Consider the following 20,644-nt stretch of genomic DNA (forward strand, 5'->3'; position numbering starts at 1 on the left):
ATTACTCCAATAAACATTTTAAGTTAAATATTTTGTAAAAAGTTAGCTCATTTATCTTTTATTGGAGAACATTTTACAATAGTTCAAACTTTATACACGTGGTGTAATTTCGGTATTGCACTTTTATTTATATTTTTTAAGGCTATGATTCAGGGGCTCAAATATTTTCAATTTTATTTTGCTGTCTTCTATGTTTGCCAAAAATTATCTTTTTTTTAAATATGAATTTCGCAAACATGCGAAGGATAAAAACCTTAATTCAAAACATTCCAAGGACAACCGCAACGTTTATAAAAGCCTGATAGTTTTGTGTATCACAATCAATCACGCAACAATCGCCACAACAGATTATTATGTAATTATCGAATGTTATGTAATTATTGAATTCGATTTAATCTTATATAAAATTATCTCTATATTTAGAAATAGGATTCTTGCGTTGTCTACTTGCTTTTCTAGCTGGGTATACATAACAAAAATGTATGTATATATAACAAAAACGCGATAGAAATTCGAAATATATCAAATCACTAATAAAGAAAGTTAGACACCAGAGCAACTTTTTCCATTGTGAATTTTACTTAATACTATTTCTTTTTTGCCTCTCTCATTTATATTTGAATATATTTGTTGTTGTTGTTGTTCATTTACGTCGCACTAGCGCTGCACAATGGGCTATTGGCGACGGTCTGGGAAACATCCCTGAGGATGATCCGAAGACATGCCATCACAATTTTGATCCTCTAAAGAGGGGATGCCACCCCCGCTTCGGTAGCCCGACGACCTGCTCGCGAAATCGAGCACTTTGTGGTAGAACAGTTTAACGAGGACCCATACCGCACACCCTTGGTCCCTACAGGCTGATCCACCACAGGCTGATCCAAGTGGTCACCCTCCCGCACACTGACCGTAGCCTGTGATGCTTGACTTTGGTGATCTGCTGGGAAACGTGTCTTAACGATCAGTCCACTGCAGGACTTGAATATATTCAAATTGAAACTCAGGAAACTCACCCATTATGGAAACTCGTATGTCTATCTTTCTATTCATTGCGCAGCCTGCCTTATGGATCATCCTTGCTGCATGCAATTCACAAATGCGTTTGCATGCTAAATGCGATTCTCATTCGTTGGGTAACCTGTGATATGAATGAATGATCCTGGTTGGTGAAGGAAAAGTGCCGTTTTCGTTAAGGCGAATAAGCCTCATATGTGTGCATGAAAGCTGGAAGCAAATATTTATTATGCATTATATTACGAAATGATTATAACAAACAACATGTTTTTTGGTCTGTTTTGTTTAGTTTCAAAATCCGAAAGTATTAATTTATCATTTGTCTAGAATTTGAGGCTTAGGTATTGATTAATCTCACCGTAAAGTAAATATATTACAACTTTCTTAAATACTGCTTTATTTCCCGAAGTTTCTATGTTTTATATTTTTAATAACACTATTTTTAAGTAATCAAGAAGGAAATGGTTGTTTAATATCTTTTTTTCGGTAAAGCGAATTCAAGATGACAAGGAAATATTTAATTCCTTTCCATATCAGTTTTCTCCTCATTTAACATTTTTATCATATTTTTCTATGTTTATATATTTTAATCGTTGAAAGTCTATATATAATTTGAAATAAACTTAGTGTTCATGTTATTGCACTTCAAGATAAAGTTAATAGTCTAAAAGAAGTAAGACGTTGTAGATATCTGACTTGGTAATGGCCTTAAATTACTTATTGATTTGCAGAAAAGGTTTTCATACGCGTATTCTTTTGTTTCATAGAGAGTAAATATTTTAGTAATTTGCTACTTTCTCAAATTTTGAAAAAATTATCAAAAACTTCGACATTAATTGCATATATATTCACCAAGTACTACAAAAAAAAATGGAAAATAGCTCACCTGCAGAAAATAATATTTTTAATTCTTATTCATATGCCGAAATAAATTTTAACGATGGATTAAGCAATAGCTTTGATTCCAATTCAAAACCATCCACTAGTAATGAAATTCCCTGTGCTCCACGAGTTAAGAGAAAACGTGTCGTCCTGAGTTTGCAACAAAAAATTGAAATCTTAAATAAATTAGATAATGGAGGCAAGGCAAAAGCTATTGCCCAAGAATACAATATTGGTATTTCAAGTCTTAAAGATATACAGTCAAAAAAAGATTCAATTTTAAAGTATGTCTCTTCGTTTGAGAGTGAGGATGCGATGAAAAGAAGAAAAACTATGAGAAATTCTATAAACAAAGAGTTAGATGATAAAGTGTATGAGTGGTATATTGAAATGCAAAAAAAAGGAGAATTTGTGTCTGGGAGAGATATTTGTCAAAAAGCATTCGAACTAAACAGCACTATTTATGGTTCACCAGATTTTAAAGCTAGTGAAGGATGGCTGAAGAATTTTCGATCACGCCATGGACTCGATGTCAACGCAACAAATCAGAATTTTAACTTAAATTGCAATAATAATTATATTAAAACAGATGTCGTTGAAAGTCCAGAAAATTCCTTTGAATCTTTTGCAATGCAAGCTCTACCGCAGAAGCGTAAGCGAGTTGTACTCAGTTTGAAACAAAAAATTGATATCATTAAAAAACTAAACGAAGGGGCGTCTGTAAGTCATTTGGCTAGAGAATATAATATTGGGACATCGAGTGTTGGTGATATCAAAGCAAAACAAGCTAGCATACTTAAATTTGTCTCTTGTTTTGAAAGTATGGAAGTTATGGATCGCAGAAAAACAATGAAGCAAGCGTACAATAAAAGTTTAGATGAAGCTGTTTATAATTGGTATTTAGAAACTCAGTATAATGGGCAAACTTTGTCTGGACCAGCAATTTGTGAGAAGGCATTGGAAATGAATAAGTCAATGGGAGGATCATCTGATTTTAAAGCAAGTAATGGCTGGTTGAACAATTTTAAGTCCCGCCATGGTCTTGATTTTAAAGTAATTGGAAATAAATGTGATGAGCTCTATGAAGATCCTAAATCTCCCGAAGATTGGACTCTAAATTTGTCAAATGTTGATGTGTCTTGTGAGGATGCTCATTCTGTAGAAGGGGATGTCATACAGTCTCCGTCTGATAAATTTTCTGGTATTGATTACAGTGAACTCTTACAGTCATTTGATTTTGTTTTACACTGGGCTAGCAAGTTTGATGAAAATAAGCTAGATCTCTCAAATTTGACAAAGCTTCGAGAAATGGCTTATGAGAAAGGTGTGAATATATTAAGGGTTTTTGCTTATTATTCTTTAATTATGACTTTTTCACTAGTTTTTCAGTGTTAGTATTAAATGCTAATGAATGTTTCTGACATTCAAGTATAAGCAAAGTTATTACTTTCAAAAGAATTACAAAACATTCAATTTAGTGTTTTTAGTTATTTTTCTATTACTCAACATTAAAAATATTTATCTAACACTAAAAGAAAGATGATGAGAATTCAAGCTTCTCAAGTTATAGATAGGTATTATTTTAAAATATTTGATGCATAAGATTTGAGATGTGATATTTGCAATTAAATTGTAATTAATTGTAATTGTAATTTTCCCCTCATTACCTGTTTGAATTTATAAATCACAGAAAACTCTTCATAAGTGGCAGGATACACCAGACGTTTTCTAAATTTCTTTCGGTTTTAGGAAGCTTGTTATTGTTTACTTTCAGTCAACCATCTATATGGATATAAAACAAAACTTTTTATTTTTATTTTTGCAAAATAATTTTATTGGCAATGATTTGGATTCTACAATAAATTAATGGTGTTATGGCTTACTAGACAGTTTCAAATTTTGACATATATTTTAAAGGGGATGGAGTGTTGTGAAAAGAATAAGCATGATGTCTTAAACAAATTTGGCAAAGTTTTAAATCATAAAAGTAGTAATCAAATTCAGTCCCGGAAAAAAATATTCTCATCGGTCTGTAAATTACCACTCAGTGATCAGGTAGAGAAATATTAACAAAAAGATCTAAAAAAGAAGCAAAACAGTTTTTACGCAGTTAAATCTATAATAATTTGTTAAAAATTAAGTATTTAAGTGAAATACTATCGATTATATGTCACACATTTTATTTCATGTGATAGTTATTTTTACCAGTAATTTGAAATGATTAATTGAAAATATCGTTCAATTCAGTTTTTTTCGTAAGTATTGGATATTATTCTACATTAATTTTTAACATTTATTGTTTTTAACATTAGTATATTTTTGACATTTATTGTTTCTTATGAAGTTTTCAGTTTCTATTAACATTATAATTTCGTAGTTATTGAGATCTAAGAACATTAGAGTTATTAAAATGTAACAATGACATTATTTTATAATATATTTCTGATGATTTGTTGTATCAGCGTTTTCACTACAGCGCGAGAATCTCGTATATTTTTTTCTTTTCTTGCATTAAAAAATTATTATTGTGAGAAATTTGCGCATTCTATAAATAAATTTCAAAATTCGCGAATTTCTCACATTTTAGAAAAAGCTTCGAATTACGCCATTTAGAATAAAATCCATTTCACTTTTCTTCCTGGATCTTTCATTATTTTCAACATCCGCCACATTATATAGCTTCCTTATTTACCAGTATTGTTCAGAACCATTTCGAACAACAGAACACAACCACGGAACCCCTTTCAGAACACATTTCTCTGCAACCACATGTTCAGTGTAGGTAAGGTTTCTTCATGTAAGACGTTCAAATTTTTTATGTGCTAATGTAAGATGGACAAATTATTGTATAGGCAAAATCATCTATGATGATGCACCAAAAATATTCTATGATTTAAAAATAGAAGACGTTAAAAATGTATTATAATTAAAGAAATGATTTTTTTTCCAAGAGTTTTTGTGTTTTTTTAGTTTTTAGAAATCTCACTTAACTTTTTGAAATCTCACTTAACTTTTTGAAATCTCACCCTGTTTTTGAGAAATTCTCACCCATTTTTTTCTATGATGAAAACACTGTGTATGTTACATTATTAGTTACCAAATAAAGCGTTAATTAACAATATAACTTTCGTATCAAAAGTCAAATATTTCCTTCTCTTATCCAAGCGCTAAGCTTTAAAAATATATTCAAAATTAATTGCTAATAGATGATCCATCTTAATATTATTTTTAAAAAAATGGATAAAAAAATTTTTTTTGATTGTAAGTTAATACCAAATATTAGTTACAAATGAATTATTTTCTTATAACACTAAAATAAATTATATTCAGAATAAAACATGTACACAATAATTTTATTTGTTTATTTAGAAGGAACATTTGATTGAGTACAATAATTCAGTGTCAATATATTTAAAAAAAATTTTAACAAGAAGAAAAATGTAAAGACTAACTATATTGTGTTGAAATTGTATTAAACATGTTTAAAGCAATTTAAAGGTCTAAAAAACATACACTTTATTGGACATTGGAAAGAAGTTTTTCGACATATACCATTGATATATTGCCTTGAATTTGCTCAGTAATTGTATCAAAACATTCACACTTTAATAAAACAAAATGGAAATTATTACAATTAAATAATTCTTTGATAATATATTTGTTAGTTATTTGAATTAAACTCAAGTAGCTTGATTGTTAATATATATTTTTATTATTTCAATGTAAAGTTACTAGTACTAAATAGCACTGAGAGTACTATTTATAATTTGGATATAATATTAATAAATATTTTTAATTTTGATTTAATATGAATGATTGATGGAGTGTTAACAATAATTCTTTAACTGGTGTTGCGTTTCAGAAGGAAAGACAGTGTGAATAATTTAGTTATTTTTCAGTCAGTTTAAGTTTTCACTCAATATTACCATATTTATTAGATATTTCCAAGTTTTATAAATTTAGACAGTCGTAAACTATTAATTTATTTAAAAGAAATTGAATCAATGAGAAAAGAAAATTAACAAGTTGCTGAATAACTCCTTCATTTAATTTATTGATTGGTTCTAAATTTTGCCCATATCTTCTAAAAATCGTAGTTACTTTTTTTGCCTATTTATTTATTTAAACGTTGGATTATTCTTTTGTGATATTTTTATTTAATTTCATTTTAAATATTGAGAAAGTTAGCAAATTTATACTCTTGAAACTAATAAACTGGCAAAAAATAGATAAAACTCATAAACTCATTGATGGTATAAACTATTATTTTTAAGCTTTAATGTGAAAATAACTTCGTAATAGTAAGGTGGAAGTCTTCCTGTTTTTTCCCACCATTAATGCTATCTGTACTTAGGTTTATATGATTAACAATTAACAAGTATTTCTTTATGTTAGTGGATTCAAACTGATTACCTAATTATCTGGTCATTAGCCCATATAATTGGGAATGCTCAGTATTAGAAACAGTAATACAGTAAAATTGCATAAAGTGTGATATACATTAGAAACAACTTCTATCAAATTAATTTTATAATACGAATTTTCTTTTAGCCATGTCTGTTGCATTTAGCAGTGAAGATTCGGCACCAATTGGTCGTGTGATAGAATGTTCATCAAATGAACAAAGACCTGAGTCAGTTCCCTTAGATGATATGCATGAAATCGAAAAATGCGCGAATTGGATTAAAAACAAAGGTTTTTCAAAGGTAAATAATGTATTCTATTTAAAATTCTTAGTTTGAAAAGTTATGGCATTTTGTTTAATTAATTTATTAATATTATAGTTAGTATGGAATTGTTGATAGGTTAATATAATTGATAACCACAATGAAACTTCAATAATTTATAGGGATTAGAAAAAAATTGAAATATCCAAAAAATCAAAATACATATAGTCTCTCAGACAAAATAGGGATAATAACAAATATTAATTTCTCAATCAGAGGTTTAACAAATAAACTTTAAAGATGCTTCTACTTTTTTTCAACTCATTTAATATCATCTACTAGCTTAGTTATTTCTTTTAAATTTTTTTTTTCACTTTCTTAATCACTGCAGCTTATATTAATGACTTATAAGGACTTTGGGCATTTAGCTATGCCATAGTAAGAGGGTAGAAACAATGCTTAAATGCACAAGCATGAAAATTCATAGTGTTGCAACCACAGTTAATCATCCACAAGAAGTGGAATAATTCATTTCAATTTGATTCTTAAAATGTTTTCCCATGAGCTTAAGAAGTTTTAGTCTTTTGTCAGCTAATTAAATCATCAGGAAATAGATAACCTTAAAATATTTGCTTTAGTAAAAACATTCAGTTCATTTTATATAAAATTGTGACTGTTTCATCCATGGATTTATTATATTTATACGATTTCATTGAAACTAATGATAATGAATGCATGTTAAGTAGGTTAATTTTCTAGCGAAATATTTGTAGTTGATTTAAATCGAATTTCGTTTTATTTTATAACCAAAATTTTTAAATTTGTAATATAAACTAATTAAAATTAAAGATAATCCAAAAAAATTCAACACAGACTTTTAGTTCTAATAGAAGCAATATAAATTTTACTTTATATTATTTCACTCCCAGTTTTATTTATGATCTAAGTAACTATTAATATGCATCCGATACTTAAAGTATCAAGTTTTTGTAACTGAATCAAACTCAGTGTATAGCTAATACTAAGTTTTAGACTAATTTAAAGGAACAGAATTTTGTAATTCATACTATTAACTAATATAGGCAATGTTTGTTTCTCATTTAATAAGTTCAATTAAATCATTAAAATACATTCATAATGTATATTATCTATGGCTTTTTTTAAAATTCGGGAGGATGTGTGCTTCCTGAACGAATTTTAAGATGTCATGGAATGACATGAATGAATGGGGTCATAGAATGACCCCAGATTTAATTTATTAATATATTGCTTATAAAATATACAGTTTTTTAATCGGAAATATAAAATTTTTGAGTCTTGAACTTCTGCTTACTATTTCTTAACTTTCAAAGCTTTTTACCGTTCTTTTTTCTATAGAATTAAATAAAGTATAATTGTATATACTTCTTTGATAATTAATATATAAATAATTATGCTTTGATATTTTTAATTTAATTCAAGTATGAAGGTATATAACAGCTTTTCTTTATATTTAATTTTCTTGGAGATAGTTATTACACACAGTTGTGCAAAAAGTATTAGTTCCAGTAGTTCGTAATTCCTCTAGCGAAACTTCATTTTGAAGAAGTTTTTTATTTTAATTTGATGATTCAAGCCAGCAATTTTTTAATATTTGAACTTGTTGTTCATGATTCAAACTCTGATTAACCACATGTTTGCCGGTGTTGATCTCTAATAAGTGAAATAGCTAGGTCTTTGATTTTTAATACACAGTTAGGTTACAGATTTTATGCACAGTTAGTAGATTTTTGCTAGATAACAAAGTAGTTTTGTACTTTTTGGGGAAAAACTTTCATGAAATTTGCAAACAAGTAGAAATCACTTTAATTGGGAATAAAAAACAATGCACTAAACTCATCCGCAACAGAAATAAATTTATTTCTGGACGAAACAGAAAGATGTGTGGGGCCATTCTATAACCCCATAACTGATACAACCTCTATTGGGATATAAAATAACTTATTCAAAAAAGGCAGACAAGGAAGAAAAACTTAGCTACTAATAAGAAATGGAGAAACAATTGTCTAGTTTTCTATGAATAAGAAATTATAAATTATGCAGGGCCATAAAATGGCCCCTGCACGTTCTCTCAAGTTAAGTGCCTGATTATTGAGATTGAATTTATGATGCCATGTTTTAATGATGCTGTGTTTGATAGGTTTAAAAGTCTGATTGCAGAAAATTAGACACATTTGCAACTATGACAAAATATTTTCAAAGTAAAAATAAGGTGCTATTTTGTAGATTGTTTATTTACATGTAATGACTGAAATAAAAAGTTTGTCTATAAAATTAAGTTAAAATTTAATTGTTTGCATATCATTTATGAGTTTGCGTATCATGTTTTGGCTAGAAGGCATATTGATTATTGGAGGACTGCATCTGGCTGCTATGCTAAAGGTTGTGCTACTTTTAAGGCTATCTTAACCATTATTTTTTCTGTTGTTCCATAGTTACTTCCTTAGTTGAAGAAATGTTCTAACTTTGTTACAAGCAATTTGTGAAAATTTTAAAAAATATTATACATCCTAAAATTGTTATAAATTACAGGTGGCCTTACAGTTTCCGGACAGTCTGCTCGGTGATGCTGCATCTGTTGCGTTGAAGTTAGAAGATTTGACGAATAAAGAGATATTTATTTTAGGGGATACCTCATATGGAAGGTAATGTTCTCAAAGTTGGTATTATTTATTACATTTTATGTTCCTGATTTTTGTTTAATATTTGAATGATTTATTTTTTTCAACAAATTCTGTAACTTTTCTTTTTATTCCATCTTCATTATTTCAAAAACGTTTTATATAGATAATATTGATATCTTTAAGGAAATTAGCAGTGAAAGATCATCATTAATAAGTTAAATATAATTAAATATCACTTTTTGTAAGCTAGAATAAAATGAAATTTTACTTAATGGCATTTTAAAGAAAGTAGCGTTAATAAGTAAATAAAGTTAATATAGTCGACTATTACTTTTAGTAAATACTGAAACTACTGGAACTAGTAAGCTACTGAAAGTAGCAAATAAGTTAAATATTACTTTTCACAAGCTAAAATATATTGAAATTTTACTTCGTAAAATTTTACTTTATAAATGTTAAAAGTGAAGGATCATCATTAATCAGTTTAATAAATATGATATAGTTAACACTAAACATACCATAACCGATCAAAAGTATCATTGTATGTTTTATTGTATTGTTATTATATTTAGTATTAAAGATCACTTTTCGCAAGCTAGAGTAAAATGAAATTTTACTTTATGACATTTTAAAAGAAGTTAGCTGTGAAGGATCATTCTTTCTTCTTCTTCCTAATCCCCAAAATTAGCAGGGCTAAACAATGTCCATGAAATTCGTAACCCGGAGGAAGTCGGCCACCGAAAGTGGGTTTTCTAGAATGTCCCTCTTGTCCAGTCCAAGACAGTCCAGGATGTGTTGGGAAGAAGCCTGCATGTTGTGGCACCTGGGGCGGTTTGGGAAGATTTTAACACTAACCGCAAAAGAAAGAGGCTTAATGGGGCCGCTGTTAAGCCAGATAAGCGCCGCCTGATCCTTGCGGTTGCACGGAATGTTGATTGATTCGATGTTGGGAAGAAGCCTGCATTTTGTGGCACCTGGGGCGGTTTGGGAAGATTTTAACACTAACCGCAAAAGAAAGAGGCTTAAGGGGGCCGCTGTTAAGCCAGATAAGCGCCGCCTGATCCTTGCGGTTGCACGGAATGTTGATTGCGTCTTCCAGACGGGTGCTCTGGTACCAGTGATGTTTGGGGGGTACGAACCAGGAAACATTGTCTTCTTTTTTCTTTTTCGATGCCAGTTCCATGAAGGTGAGTGAATTTGGACTCATCAAAGTTTCTTCTGTCCCCTCCTTAGCCAGAGTGCCGGCGATATCATTGCCCAGGACCCCAACGTGAGAAGGGATCCACTGGAAGTGGATCATTCATTAATCAGTTTAATAAGTTAAATGTAGTTAAATATCACTTTTCAGAAGCTAAAATAAAATGAAATTTTATTTTATGACATTTTAAAGAATCATCACTTTCATCATGACATTTTAAAGAATCATCACATCAGAATTTTAGGATCATCACTAAACAGATTAATAAGTGAAATAACCTGATAAATATTACTTTTCTCAAGCTAGAATATAATGAAATTTTACTTTATGGCATTTTTCTGTTTCATTAATAACATGTCATTTGACTGTTTTAAAAATCCTTAGAAATCTATGAATAAAAAGACTGACGTTTAGTTATAACTGAAACTTGATAATGTTCATTGTGCTTGATCTAAATTCAGAGGATTTTCATTGCTTTCTATTCCATGTTATGTAAATAAATTAGTTACACTCAAAAAAGATAGTTTATTTTAGTTACCATAAGTGTTAGCTTCTGATTAGATGATGAATTGTAAAGTTTCCAGCCAGCCTTTTGCATATTAAGTGCTGGTTTTCTGACATGAAAGTTCAGATGCACCATAAAATTTGATCATTATGTATATATGTAGCATTCATTATATATGATAATTTTAATTCCTGATATGTTTGGTTGAGCATTGATCTGAAGGAAAATATAAAATAAAAATAACTTTAGAGAAATATAGGTGTCTAGTAATATCAGAATTGACTAAAAACATATTAATAAATAAAAAGTAAGAATTAAAAAAGCTACTGTTTAAGTGCCTTATGCTCATATGAATTTTTTTTAAATAACAGTAATTGACTGGAAGGTATTATAAATATATTTATATAAATCATTGAATTTACAAAATTTTTACATTTGGAGCTCCTTTCTTAACTTATATCTGAAAACAGCATTTTCGATTTTTAAAAATAATGTTAAAACAGGAATAAGTGACCAAATATTAAAATTCTTTTAGTTTTTAACTATTTAAATATATAGTCCTCATTGTTGAATACATTTTAATACTAGTGGAATTAGTTATCATACTTTCTAAAACTTACAAATAAGTTCCTATGGAAATCTTCTTAATCAATCAATGATATTAATGCATGTCTGTATTTCATTTATAATTGTTATGGTTAAATGTGTTTCATGAGACAATTTTGGTCATGAACAATTTAGTCATTTGACTTAATTCTAGCGAATTTTGTAATTTTAATTATTTAAAAAATAAATCAATATCAGTTAAATAAAATTGTGTGCATCTGAATTTGTTTTTATTTTCATTAGTTGTTGCGTTGATGAAGTTGCTGCAGAGCATGTTTCGGCTGATGCAATTATTCACTTTGGTCATGCTTGTCTCAGCCCAACAAAGCGACTTCCTGTTTTATATATATTTGGAAAGCATCATATTGACATTAATGATACAGTTGATTCATTTCAAAGTCTATTCCCTGATGAAAAAACTCCTGTTGTCATCTTATATGAAGTCACATATTCTCATGCTATTAGTAAGATTAATTTTTTCATTATTTATCAGAATTGCTATAATTTTTTATTATTCAGTTGAACCTTAATTTATCATTTCTGTATCTTACTTTCTCCCATATGTATCATCTTCTTTTAACGGTACTGTCACAAATGCTATTCTTATAATGTTTATAATTTCAGTCTAGATCTTCCTTTTGTCTTTCAGAAATTTTACTGACATACCTCTCGTTTTGAGGGGAGGGGGAATACCTACTTCTGATAAAACGTAAGTGATGAAGAAGAAAATCAGGACTTGTAATAGTTTGGGGGAAATACATTAAGCATTATGTTTGACATTTATGTATCAGTTTATGATAATTTCTAAATTTATGGTGTGATTTTGGTAGAAGTGAAAAATGTTACCAATGAAGACAACGCAACAGCACCACAATCAATGCTAACTTTTACAATAGACTACAGAGCCTACTAAACCGTGAGGATTTTTTTTGTATTTACATGAACTTATAGAAAAAGACTAGCAATCTGTAACAAATATTGGAAATTTGTTATTTTCTTTAAAAAGAAAAAGAGGATGTTAAAAACTAAAATTCTCAAATATTTAGAATAATTAAATGTATTTGTTCATCACAAATACTTGCAGTATGTTTATGCAGTATGTTTATAATTTCTTCAATTAAAATATTTTATTCTGGTTGCAAATAAAAAAAGTCCATTACTTTTTTTATGAGCCATTAATTTTGACCTGCTTTCGTCATTTTCTTGTATCTATCGTTCTCAATGAGTGGTCTTGTGAGAGATGATTGATAAAGGTTCTACCACAATATTATAATGTAACTATGAGGTAAAAATCACTTTGTTTTTCAAAGATTTTATTAAATAATAAGTATAAAAATCATACTTATTTTGCATATAAACGTCCATGGTTTCTTTGCTTCCATTTTTTAAAAAGATTATTTAATTAAATTTAAAAATTAATCAATAAAAAGATTCAAATGTTTTTTTTATTACAGAATTGGTTCCATATATTTAATTCAATTAGGATTCAATTTAAACCAATTACTTTGCTCTGTTATCATTGCAACTTTTTTAAACTTGTTTTCTAAATTTGTGGGGAAAGAGCTTTCAGCAATGTCAACCTTCATCTATCAAAAGATAACCCAAGATAGAAACGAGTTAACATGTCTTATGTAGTAGTGAATTGGTATTTAATAATTTTAGTGGTAGACACAATACAAAATTCTTGTTTAAAATTTGAAAGTTGATTAAGAACTGGTTAAATATTTTTTACCTAAGAGATTTTTCATCAACAGTGCAAAAAAATAATGTTGCTTTAAAAGTTTTTTTTTGTATTCATTGTGTTAAAAGTAAACATAACTTATTATTTTCCATTTAATAATTGTAAAGGAGTAACCAAATATTCTTCTTTCAAAATATTGTATGATAAGTTAATATCCTGTTTTTTTAAGAATCTAGTAAAGGAAACTTCTTTTTACTTCTCAGCCTTTACTTTTAAATAGTAATTGAAAGCAAAATAATAACCAAGATTAACATGTAGAAGGGGTTATAAATAATTATTGCTTGTAAATACTTTTAAATGCGAAATTTATAAATAATTTACTGATATATAGACACTAATGTAACTTTTTTTAAAAATTCTATGCTGATAACATCGGAAGATATTTGGATATTCTTTGTTTATTAGATCATATTATCATCAAAAGATTATGTATGAGGTGTATATATATATAATAACCAGTCTGGAGTTTTTTCCTTTTTATATTCAAGCTTTTTATTTTTTGCCTTTTATATTTAAAAAATAATAATTTTAACACAATATTTTTTGAAAACTTTATGTTGTTATTTCAGAATATGTTGTAGTTTTTTATCGTAAGTTAACCAATAGACTATCATTTTGCAATTCAAATTTGGGGAATATGATAAGCATAATAATAAAAAAATGTATATTGAAATTTATTATTGTCTAATGTCCATCACAAACAGAATGTATTACAGCCTGTTTAAATTTATGCTTTTTAGTTATATAGTTTTTGTATTTTATTTTTATTGATTATGAAAATCTTTAAAATCTCCTATTGGGGAATATTTCCTATATTGTGTTCTAGTTTCCATCAAATTTATATTGTTTTGTAAAATCCACTATTATTTTGAACTGATATTTGTATTATTTTGTACTGAAATTTTAATTTATACAAAACTTTTAATTATATATTGAATATTCCTCAGCTCCTTTTTTTAAATATATTTTTATAATTAACTATTAGTAAAAAATATAATTAGATATTTATTTTTATGTGTAATAAATGTTTAGTAGTTAACAAAGGAATGGGAAGGAAACGGCTGCGACTTGATTTTGAATCTCTTTTAGTTATGTCTTTCATTGTGGTAATTTTCGAGTCTAAATGCTTGAAGCTATTTGGTTTTTGAAATTAACAGTCATTTGGGAACATCCAGTATATTTTTTTCACTTGTAATTTTTAATGAAATTTTATATTTACATGCACACATAGTGTAATGGTTTTCATGAATATCTTGGTAATTTTCAAATTAGTTTTAATCTATTTAAGAATTTATATGTTTATTTATAGTATGTGCTAACTTCAAATTTTTTTTCATTCATGTTTTTAGTATTCTTTTGTTTTTCAGGTATTTTTGTTGAACATTTAAAGAATTATGATAATGTTGTAACATCTCAATTGGAAATACCTGGTGAAGATGTAAAATTAATTAACCAAGATAAAGCTTTTTCAAATTTGATAGCAAAAAATCACAGACACATCTTAATTCCTGATTCTCATACAATTGATAATTATAGCATATTTTATGTTGGCAGTCGTTCTGTGACATTGACAAATTTAATGCTATCGTTTCCAAACTGTACATTTTATTCATATAATCCGATCCAAAAAATTGGCAAAGTTGAAAGTTTAGATGTCAACAGACACCTTAAGAGACGTTATTATTACATTGAGAAAGCAAAAGATGCAAAAATTATTGGTATTCTTGTTGGAACTTTAGGAGTTTCAAATTATCTGTCTACAATCAATCACATTAAAGAACTGATAAAAAATGCTGGGAAGAAATCATATACATTAGTTGTTGGTAAGCTGAATAGTGCAAAATTAGCTAATTTTCCTGAAATTGATGTATTTGTTTATGTGGCCTGCATTGAATCTTCGTTAGTTGAAAGCAGAGACTTCTACCAGCCGATTGTAACACCATATGAGTTAGAAATTGCTTTAAATCAAGCTCGTGAATGGACTGGAGATTACATCACTGATTTTAGTGAAATATTGCCAGGTAATAAGATTTACTACACATTCACTTTGAATGTTTAAAATTTTCATTTTAGACCTCAATATGTATATGTGGAAAAATATTGCATAAATATAATTTTTTATCAGTATAACTTTTATTTTTTAAAGATTTGCTTTAATCATGACTTTTAGGTTTTTGGCGCCTCTCTTGGATTTGGCTTCGTTTATCTATTTAATTTGGCGAAAAGAAGAGCTCTTGTTTTTTGTTTTGTTCTGATATAATCGGACGTCTTCAAATGGCGTCATTCATCGTTTCATTAATAAATAGTTATCGTTTGTTCTTAATAATTAGTAATACAGTCCATTCGACCCCCTCAAAATAGGTTATTCCCCTACTATTAGTATTTTAAAAATTTTAATGATAGTTGTCTTATTTTGGTATACATAAAGAGCTTTTTTCTTTGAAAGATTTTAAGTTTTTGAGATAATTTTTAAATTAAGTATGGTACATATGGATAAAATTACAAAATTTCAGAAAATTCTTTTTATTGTTTTAGTTCAGATTGGCTGATTTTGGAGTTGAAATTTTCACCTCATGTAAACTTAACTAAAAATATTTTTTTGTTTGTTTAAAATTGAATGTGGCAAGTTTATAAAAGATTGCTATTATAAAAACAATCTGAATCCTTTTTCTTTGTTGTCAATTAGATAATGTAAAATAATAATTGAAACACGATAATATTAAGGATATAAATGTACACAGTGAAATAATAATAATAAATGTGATCAGTGGTTGACAAAAATTAAAGTAGAAAAATACCACAAACTCATATTGATGATTGGTTGATTTTAGTAAATTGTTGGGCAAGGTATTGAAATGAAAATTTCTATCATTCTTAGTTTTTGAGAGATTCAACCTACCAAAATGAATATTTTTAGCATTTTCAGCTAATAATATTATAAAATAAAGGAACTGTAAATTAATTTTTTCCATAATAAATTTTGATATTTTGATTTTATTTTTTTGTCAAGAATTTTATATTTGTTTTAGATAATTTTTTTTATAAAATTGTTCACTGAGTAAAAAGTGACTAAACAAAAAAATTTGCACCAACTTTTAGCCACATAAAAATAATTAAAGTGTACACTATGATGCTTTACTATCTGTCAAACATATTTGAAATCAACAAATGCATTCCAGCATGGAGCTTTAAAAATTTATTTTCAAGAACTAAACTTCATGAATTTGGCTATATATTAGAATATTTTCTGTTATTTAATTAGTGAAGTAATAAACTGTAAGGGAGGAGAAATTTTTTTCTTCTCTTATCTCACATTTTTTTTTAAGGTACAACAAAATAAACCAGTACATATATGCATTGGATAAATTAATATATGTATAAATATAACTTAAAAATTTTTCTAATTATCTAGGTATTAATTTTTTTCTTATTTTGTTCTACTTAGAATAAGCTTCATTTCAAATTTGCAAGAAAAATCTTATACCTTTCAATTTCTTATTATAAAATATCTAAAATTGTTAAAAACCTAATTTTAGTATGGGGAAAAATTAATTGTTGCCACCATCCTCAGGTCAACTAAATATAAGAAATGGATATATAAAAAAATTGTTTGCCAAGTTTTTTTTTCTTCGAAAATGCACTCTATGTCCCATTATTTTTTTTTTTAAATACCTATGGAATTATTATGCTTATTTTATAATATTCTAAAAATTACTTTATTTCATGCTTGTTTCTTAAAATTCTTATTCATTTTAGAAATAAACTTCGTAATGTTTACCATATTTTGAGAAATATTTCAAAATATACAATACTTATTAATATGATTTTTTTAAATTGCCTAAAATGTTCATTTTATGAAAAAATGTTTTAACAAGTGTTTTTAAAATTTTCTAATTTTGCCTTAGAAATATTAGTATAATGTACAATTCTTACAGGAATTTTAAAGGTGTTGCTTTTATATGAACTTCTCATTTAGTTATTTCTTTATATTTCAAATAGTTTTTATTAGATATTTTTATTTATTTTGTGTGTAATTTATTTACAGTAATCATGAAATAAATTCTTATGCAACAGGTGCAGCTCATTATGTTCCTCTTTGTAAGAGTTATGAAAATACTGATGTGTCTCTAGTAACTGGCAGGTTACGTCATACAGAATTATCTACAAACACTGGAATTTCTGAATCTTCAGAAACTGCTGTTGCTTCCAGAGATAAAATGGAAATATCTTCAATACATTCTAAAGGAGCAGGTATACATCAATCAGAAACATAAAATATTTTTAAGTTTTTTATAAGTTAATTGAATAAAAACATAGTTGCCATTATTTCAAAATGAGAATTAAAGACATTAAGTTTCAGTTAAATTGTATGATACTAAAATAACTGAAATATTATAAAATTTTAGCATTAGTAACTTTAAATAAAAGAATTAAAATATACTTGAAAATTGTTCATTCTTATTTTACTTTTTTTATTAAAATCTGCCATTTTGGAGAAAATTTAAAATTTTCATAAAGACATTTTAAAATTTTCATAAAGGGTTACGGTTCCAGGTGGAAATGCTGCATGCTTTGCTCTTTCCAGGTAAAAATGCTTTCCAGAAAATATTTCCAGGTGGAATAAGGGGTGAAGAACTAATTGAATTGAAGTACTTTTTTTAAAAATATATTTTCATTTTTAACATGTTTGTTTGTTTTGATAATGGACATCTATTTTGAGGACTCAAGACATGTTGACTTTACCTTAATTTTTGTAGCTAATAGTTTTTTAATAGATAAGAATATCTTTCTGCTTCAGTTTTTGAGTATTATTCATTTCATCATTAATACTTATTTTAGAAGCTTCAGTTAATTAAAATAAAAACTAAGCAATATACTATAGCAAGAAAAGCTGCTTTATTCTTTGTAGAAATTTTAGTGAACTCTTGTGCTATCTCTTTTACTATTTTTTATCATAGTTAACTTAATCACTTAAATAGTAGTTACAGAGAAGGATTTGTTTTGCAGAAATTCTAACAATTATGATAGTTATTTTGTTTAAATCATTTAAAGAAAATTGAGCTCTATAATAGGTACTGAGAATAGGTGTTTGTAAGAATAAAAAAAGATTTTAAAAAAATTTAATTCAGATTTTTTTTTACAATTATCAACAAAATTATCGGACAAATGTTTTAATAATACTTAATAATATTTCAAAACAATATAATAGCAAAAATAGTTAATATTTCTTGCTAATAGGTAAAATTCTTATTTACTTATCATACACTGTTCATTTAATAAACAAAATCATAGTTATTTTTGTTCAAGCTCAACATTGAATTTTGAAGACAGGGAGGCTGAAATTTGTCAATTAAATTTGCAATGAAGAATAAATTAATTTGGATCAAAAAACATTAAAGAGGAAAAAAATATTTTAAGTTACTTCGGGATGAATGACCTTTTCTTTATTGTTAATAAATACTAACTACATATTTAATAAGTTTTAAAAGAACTTGTATTTCATTAAATTTAAAAATAAATGGCTATAATTTAAATATTTGTTTATGACTAGCAAATTATTTCATAATTATTTGAAATTTATAATTTATTTCTGCCATAGTTTTCTGTTTCGATTGAAATAATTTACACATATCCGTTACTCATTATTATTATTTTTGTAAAAACCTTAATTATCAATGAAATCAGACTTTTTTTTTAAGAAAAAAAATCACATCATAATGAGTATATTTATTTATATTGTGTAAAAAATATTTTTGACTTAATATTTTTAAAAAAAAACAATAATTTGGTTTAAAATAAAGATTTTTAAAAAAAAAATCAAGTGATTATATTCACCATTTTAATCATGATTAAAATCTAGTGACTTAAATCGTACCAACCCTGGCTGAAAGTCAAATTAAGTTATAGGAAAATTATTTTATAATTAGTAAAAAAGTGCTAGTTGCATTTAAGATTTTTAAAATATAAATTAAAGTCTTTGTTAAAAGCAATTTTTTTATAAATGATTTTAATGAACCTTTTGTACTATGAAATTTAAAAGAGATACAGTACGAAACTGCATGAAATGAAGTCAACTATATATGTAGAAATTTTTATTCTAATTTACAGCTTGAACGATGTTCAGTTACAAATATTATTAATGTGTATTTGTCTGACAAAATTTATCAGTTCTGCTTAGAATAAAAAAAATATTTTTAGGGGAGTTTTTACTTCAACGCAGTTGGCAAGGTTTGGAACAAAAATTAGGTGAAACATCAAGTGCAAATATTGAAGAAGGTCAAAGAGGTATTGCATCAATATATGAAGATGAAGTGACAGATTGAGTTTTTTTAATAATAATAAAATGTTTTTATATTCTGGTTTAGAATAAAAATAAATATCTTTTTATGTTTGGTTTGAAGTTTTTTTTGTTGATTATTTGCATGTACAAATACTTGTGATCTTTACATAAAATTTGTTTATGGTCATTAAAATAGTGATGTTAAGTTCAAAGGCAATCAAAGCACAATGCTTAATTATGTAAAATACTATTAGGTCCATTCATAATATGCAATCATTTTTCAAATCTTTACCTTTAAGCGATTCATTAAATAATTTTTTTTAAGAATTAAATTGTCAATAACCATACGTACAGAGCTAGTGTTGAAATAATTTAAAACTTTATTTGATAAGATGTTTCATTTTATTTATTTTTTCCCTAACATTATTATTTTTAAGTATAATTTTATATATTATTTGTATAATAGTGCTAATTCAGTTAGAATTTACATGATTATAAAACTTATTGTTTTTATTGAAATTCAGTTAACATTATAAAATGTCAGCAGATGTATTGAAATAGAATATTATTTTAATAATATACAGATTGATTCATCATTTTCACATTAATTTTACCTTCATAAAAAGCTAATATAAATATAATGCCAATGCTCATATTACTTTGAAATGAAAAAAAAAAAAAAAAAGATTTTGATTTTTTTTAAGATCTAAAGTTTATGGATTATTAGACATGCAGCACTAGAAAACTTGCTGCAGCAAATATTTAAAAACACTTTTTTTTAAATTTTTTATTTTCTTCATAATGTTTTAGCAATTTTACAATATTTAATTGGGTATAACTTCAGTACTGACCCTTCCAAGTTTAGAATATGGATATTCATTTTCAATCTATATCATTTTTTAAACCTATAATATACAAGGGAAAAAAAATTGTAGCATTCATCATCTTATTAAGTAGTGAAGTAAAGTTAAACATATTGGTCCAATTATCTCTTAAATTATGACATGAAAATTAAGAGAAACTGATATACTTTTGTATTGCTATCAATGAATTCTCAGTTTTACAAAATACATGTGTAAAAAAATGTA

The 20,644-nt window shown here is 26.8% G+C and overlaps 1 protein-coding gene across 1 annotated transcript; it reads left to right on the forward strand.

Moving 5' to 3' along the window:
• The first annotated feature begins 1,268 nt into the window (after positions 1–1,268).
• LOC107453808 (Diphthamide biosynthesis 2) lies at positions 1,269–19,676 on the forward strand. Its single transcript, XM_016070766.4, has 7 exons — positions 1,269–3,220; positions 6,448–6,602; positions 9,135–9,247; positions 11,779–11,999; positions 14,644–15,297; positions 17,351–17,527; positions 19,475–19,676. Exons 1-7 carry the CDS (start codon positions 1,885–1,887, stop codon positions 19,597–19,599), a joined length of 2,781 nt encoding a protein of 926 aa, XP_015926252.1. The 5' UTR covers positions 1,269–1,884; the 3' UTR covers positions 19,600–19,676.
• The last annotated feature ends 968 nt before the right edge of the window (positions 19,677–20,644 follow it).

This window comes from Parasteatoda tepidariorum, chromosome 7, assembly GCF_043381705.1.
Source record: "Parasteatoda tepidariorum isolate YZ-2023 chromosome 7, CAS_Ptep_4.0, whole genome shotgun sequence".
NCBI lineage: Eukaryota > Metazoa > Arthropoda > Arachnida > Araneae > Theridiidae > Parasteatoda > Parasteatoda tepidariorum.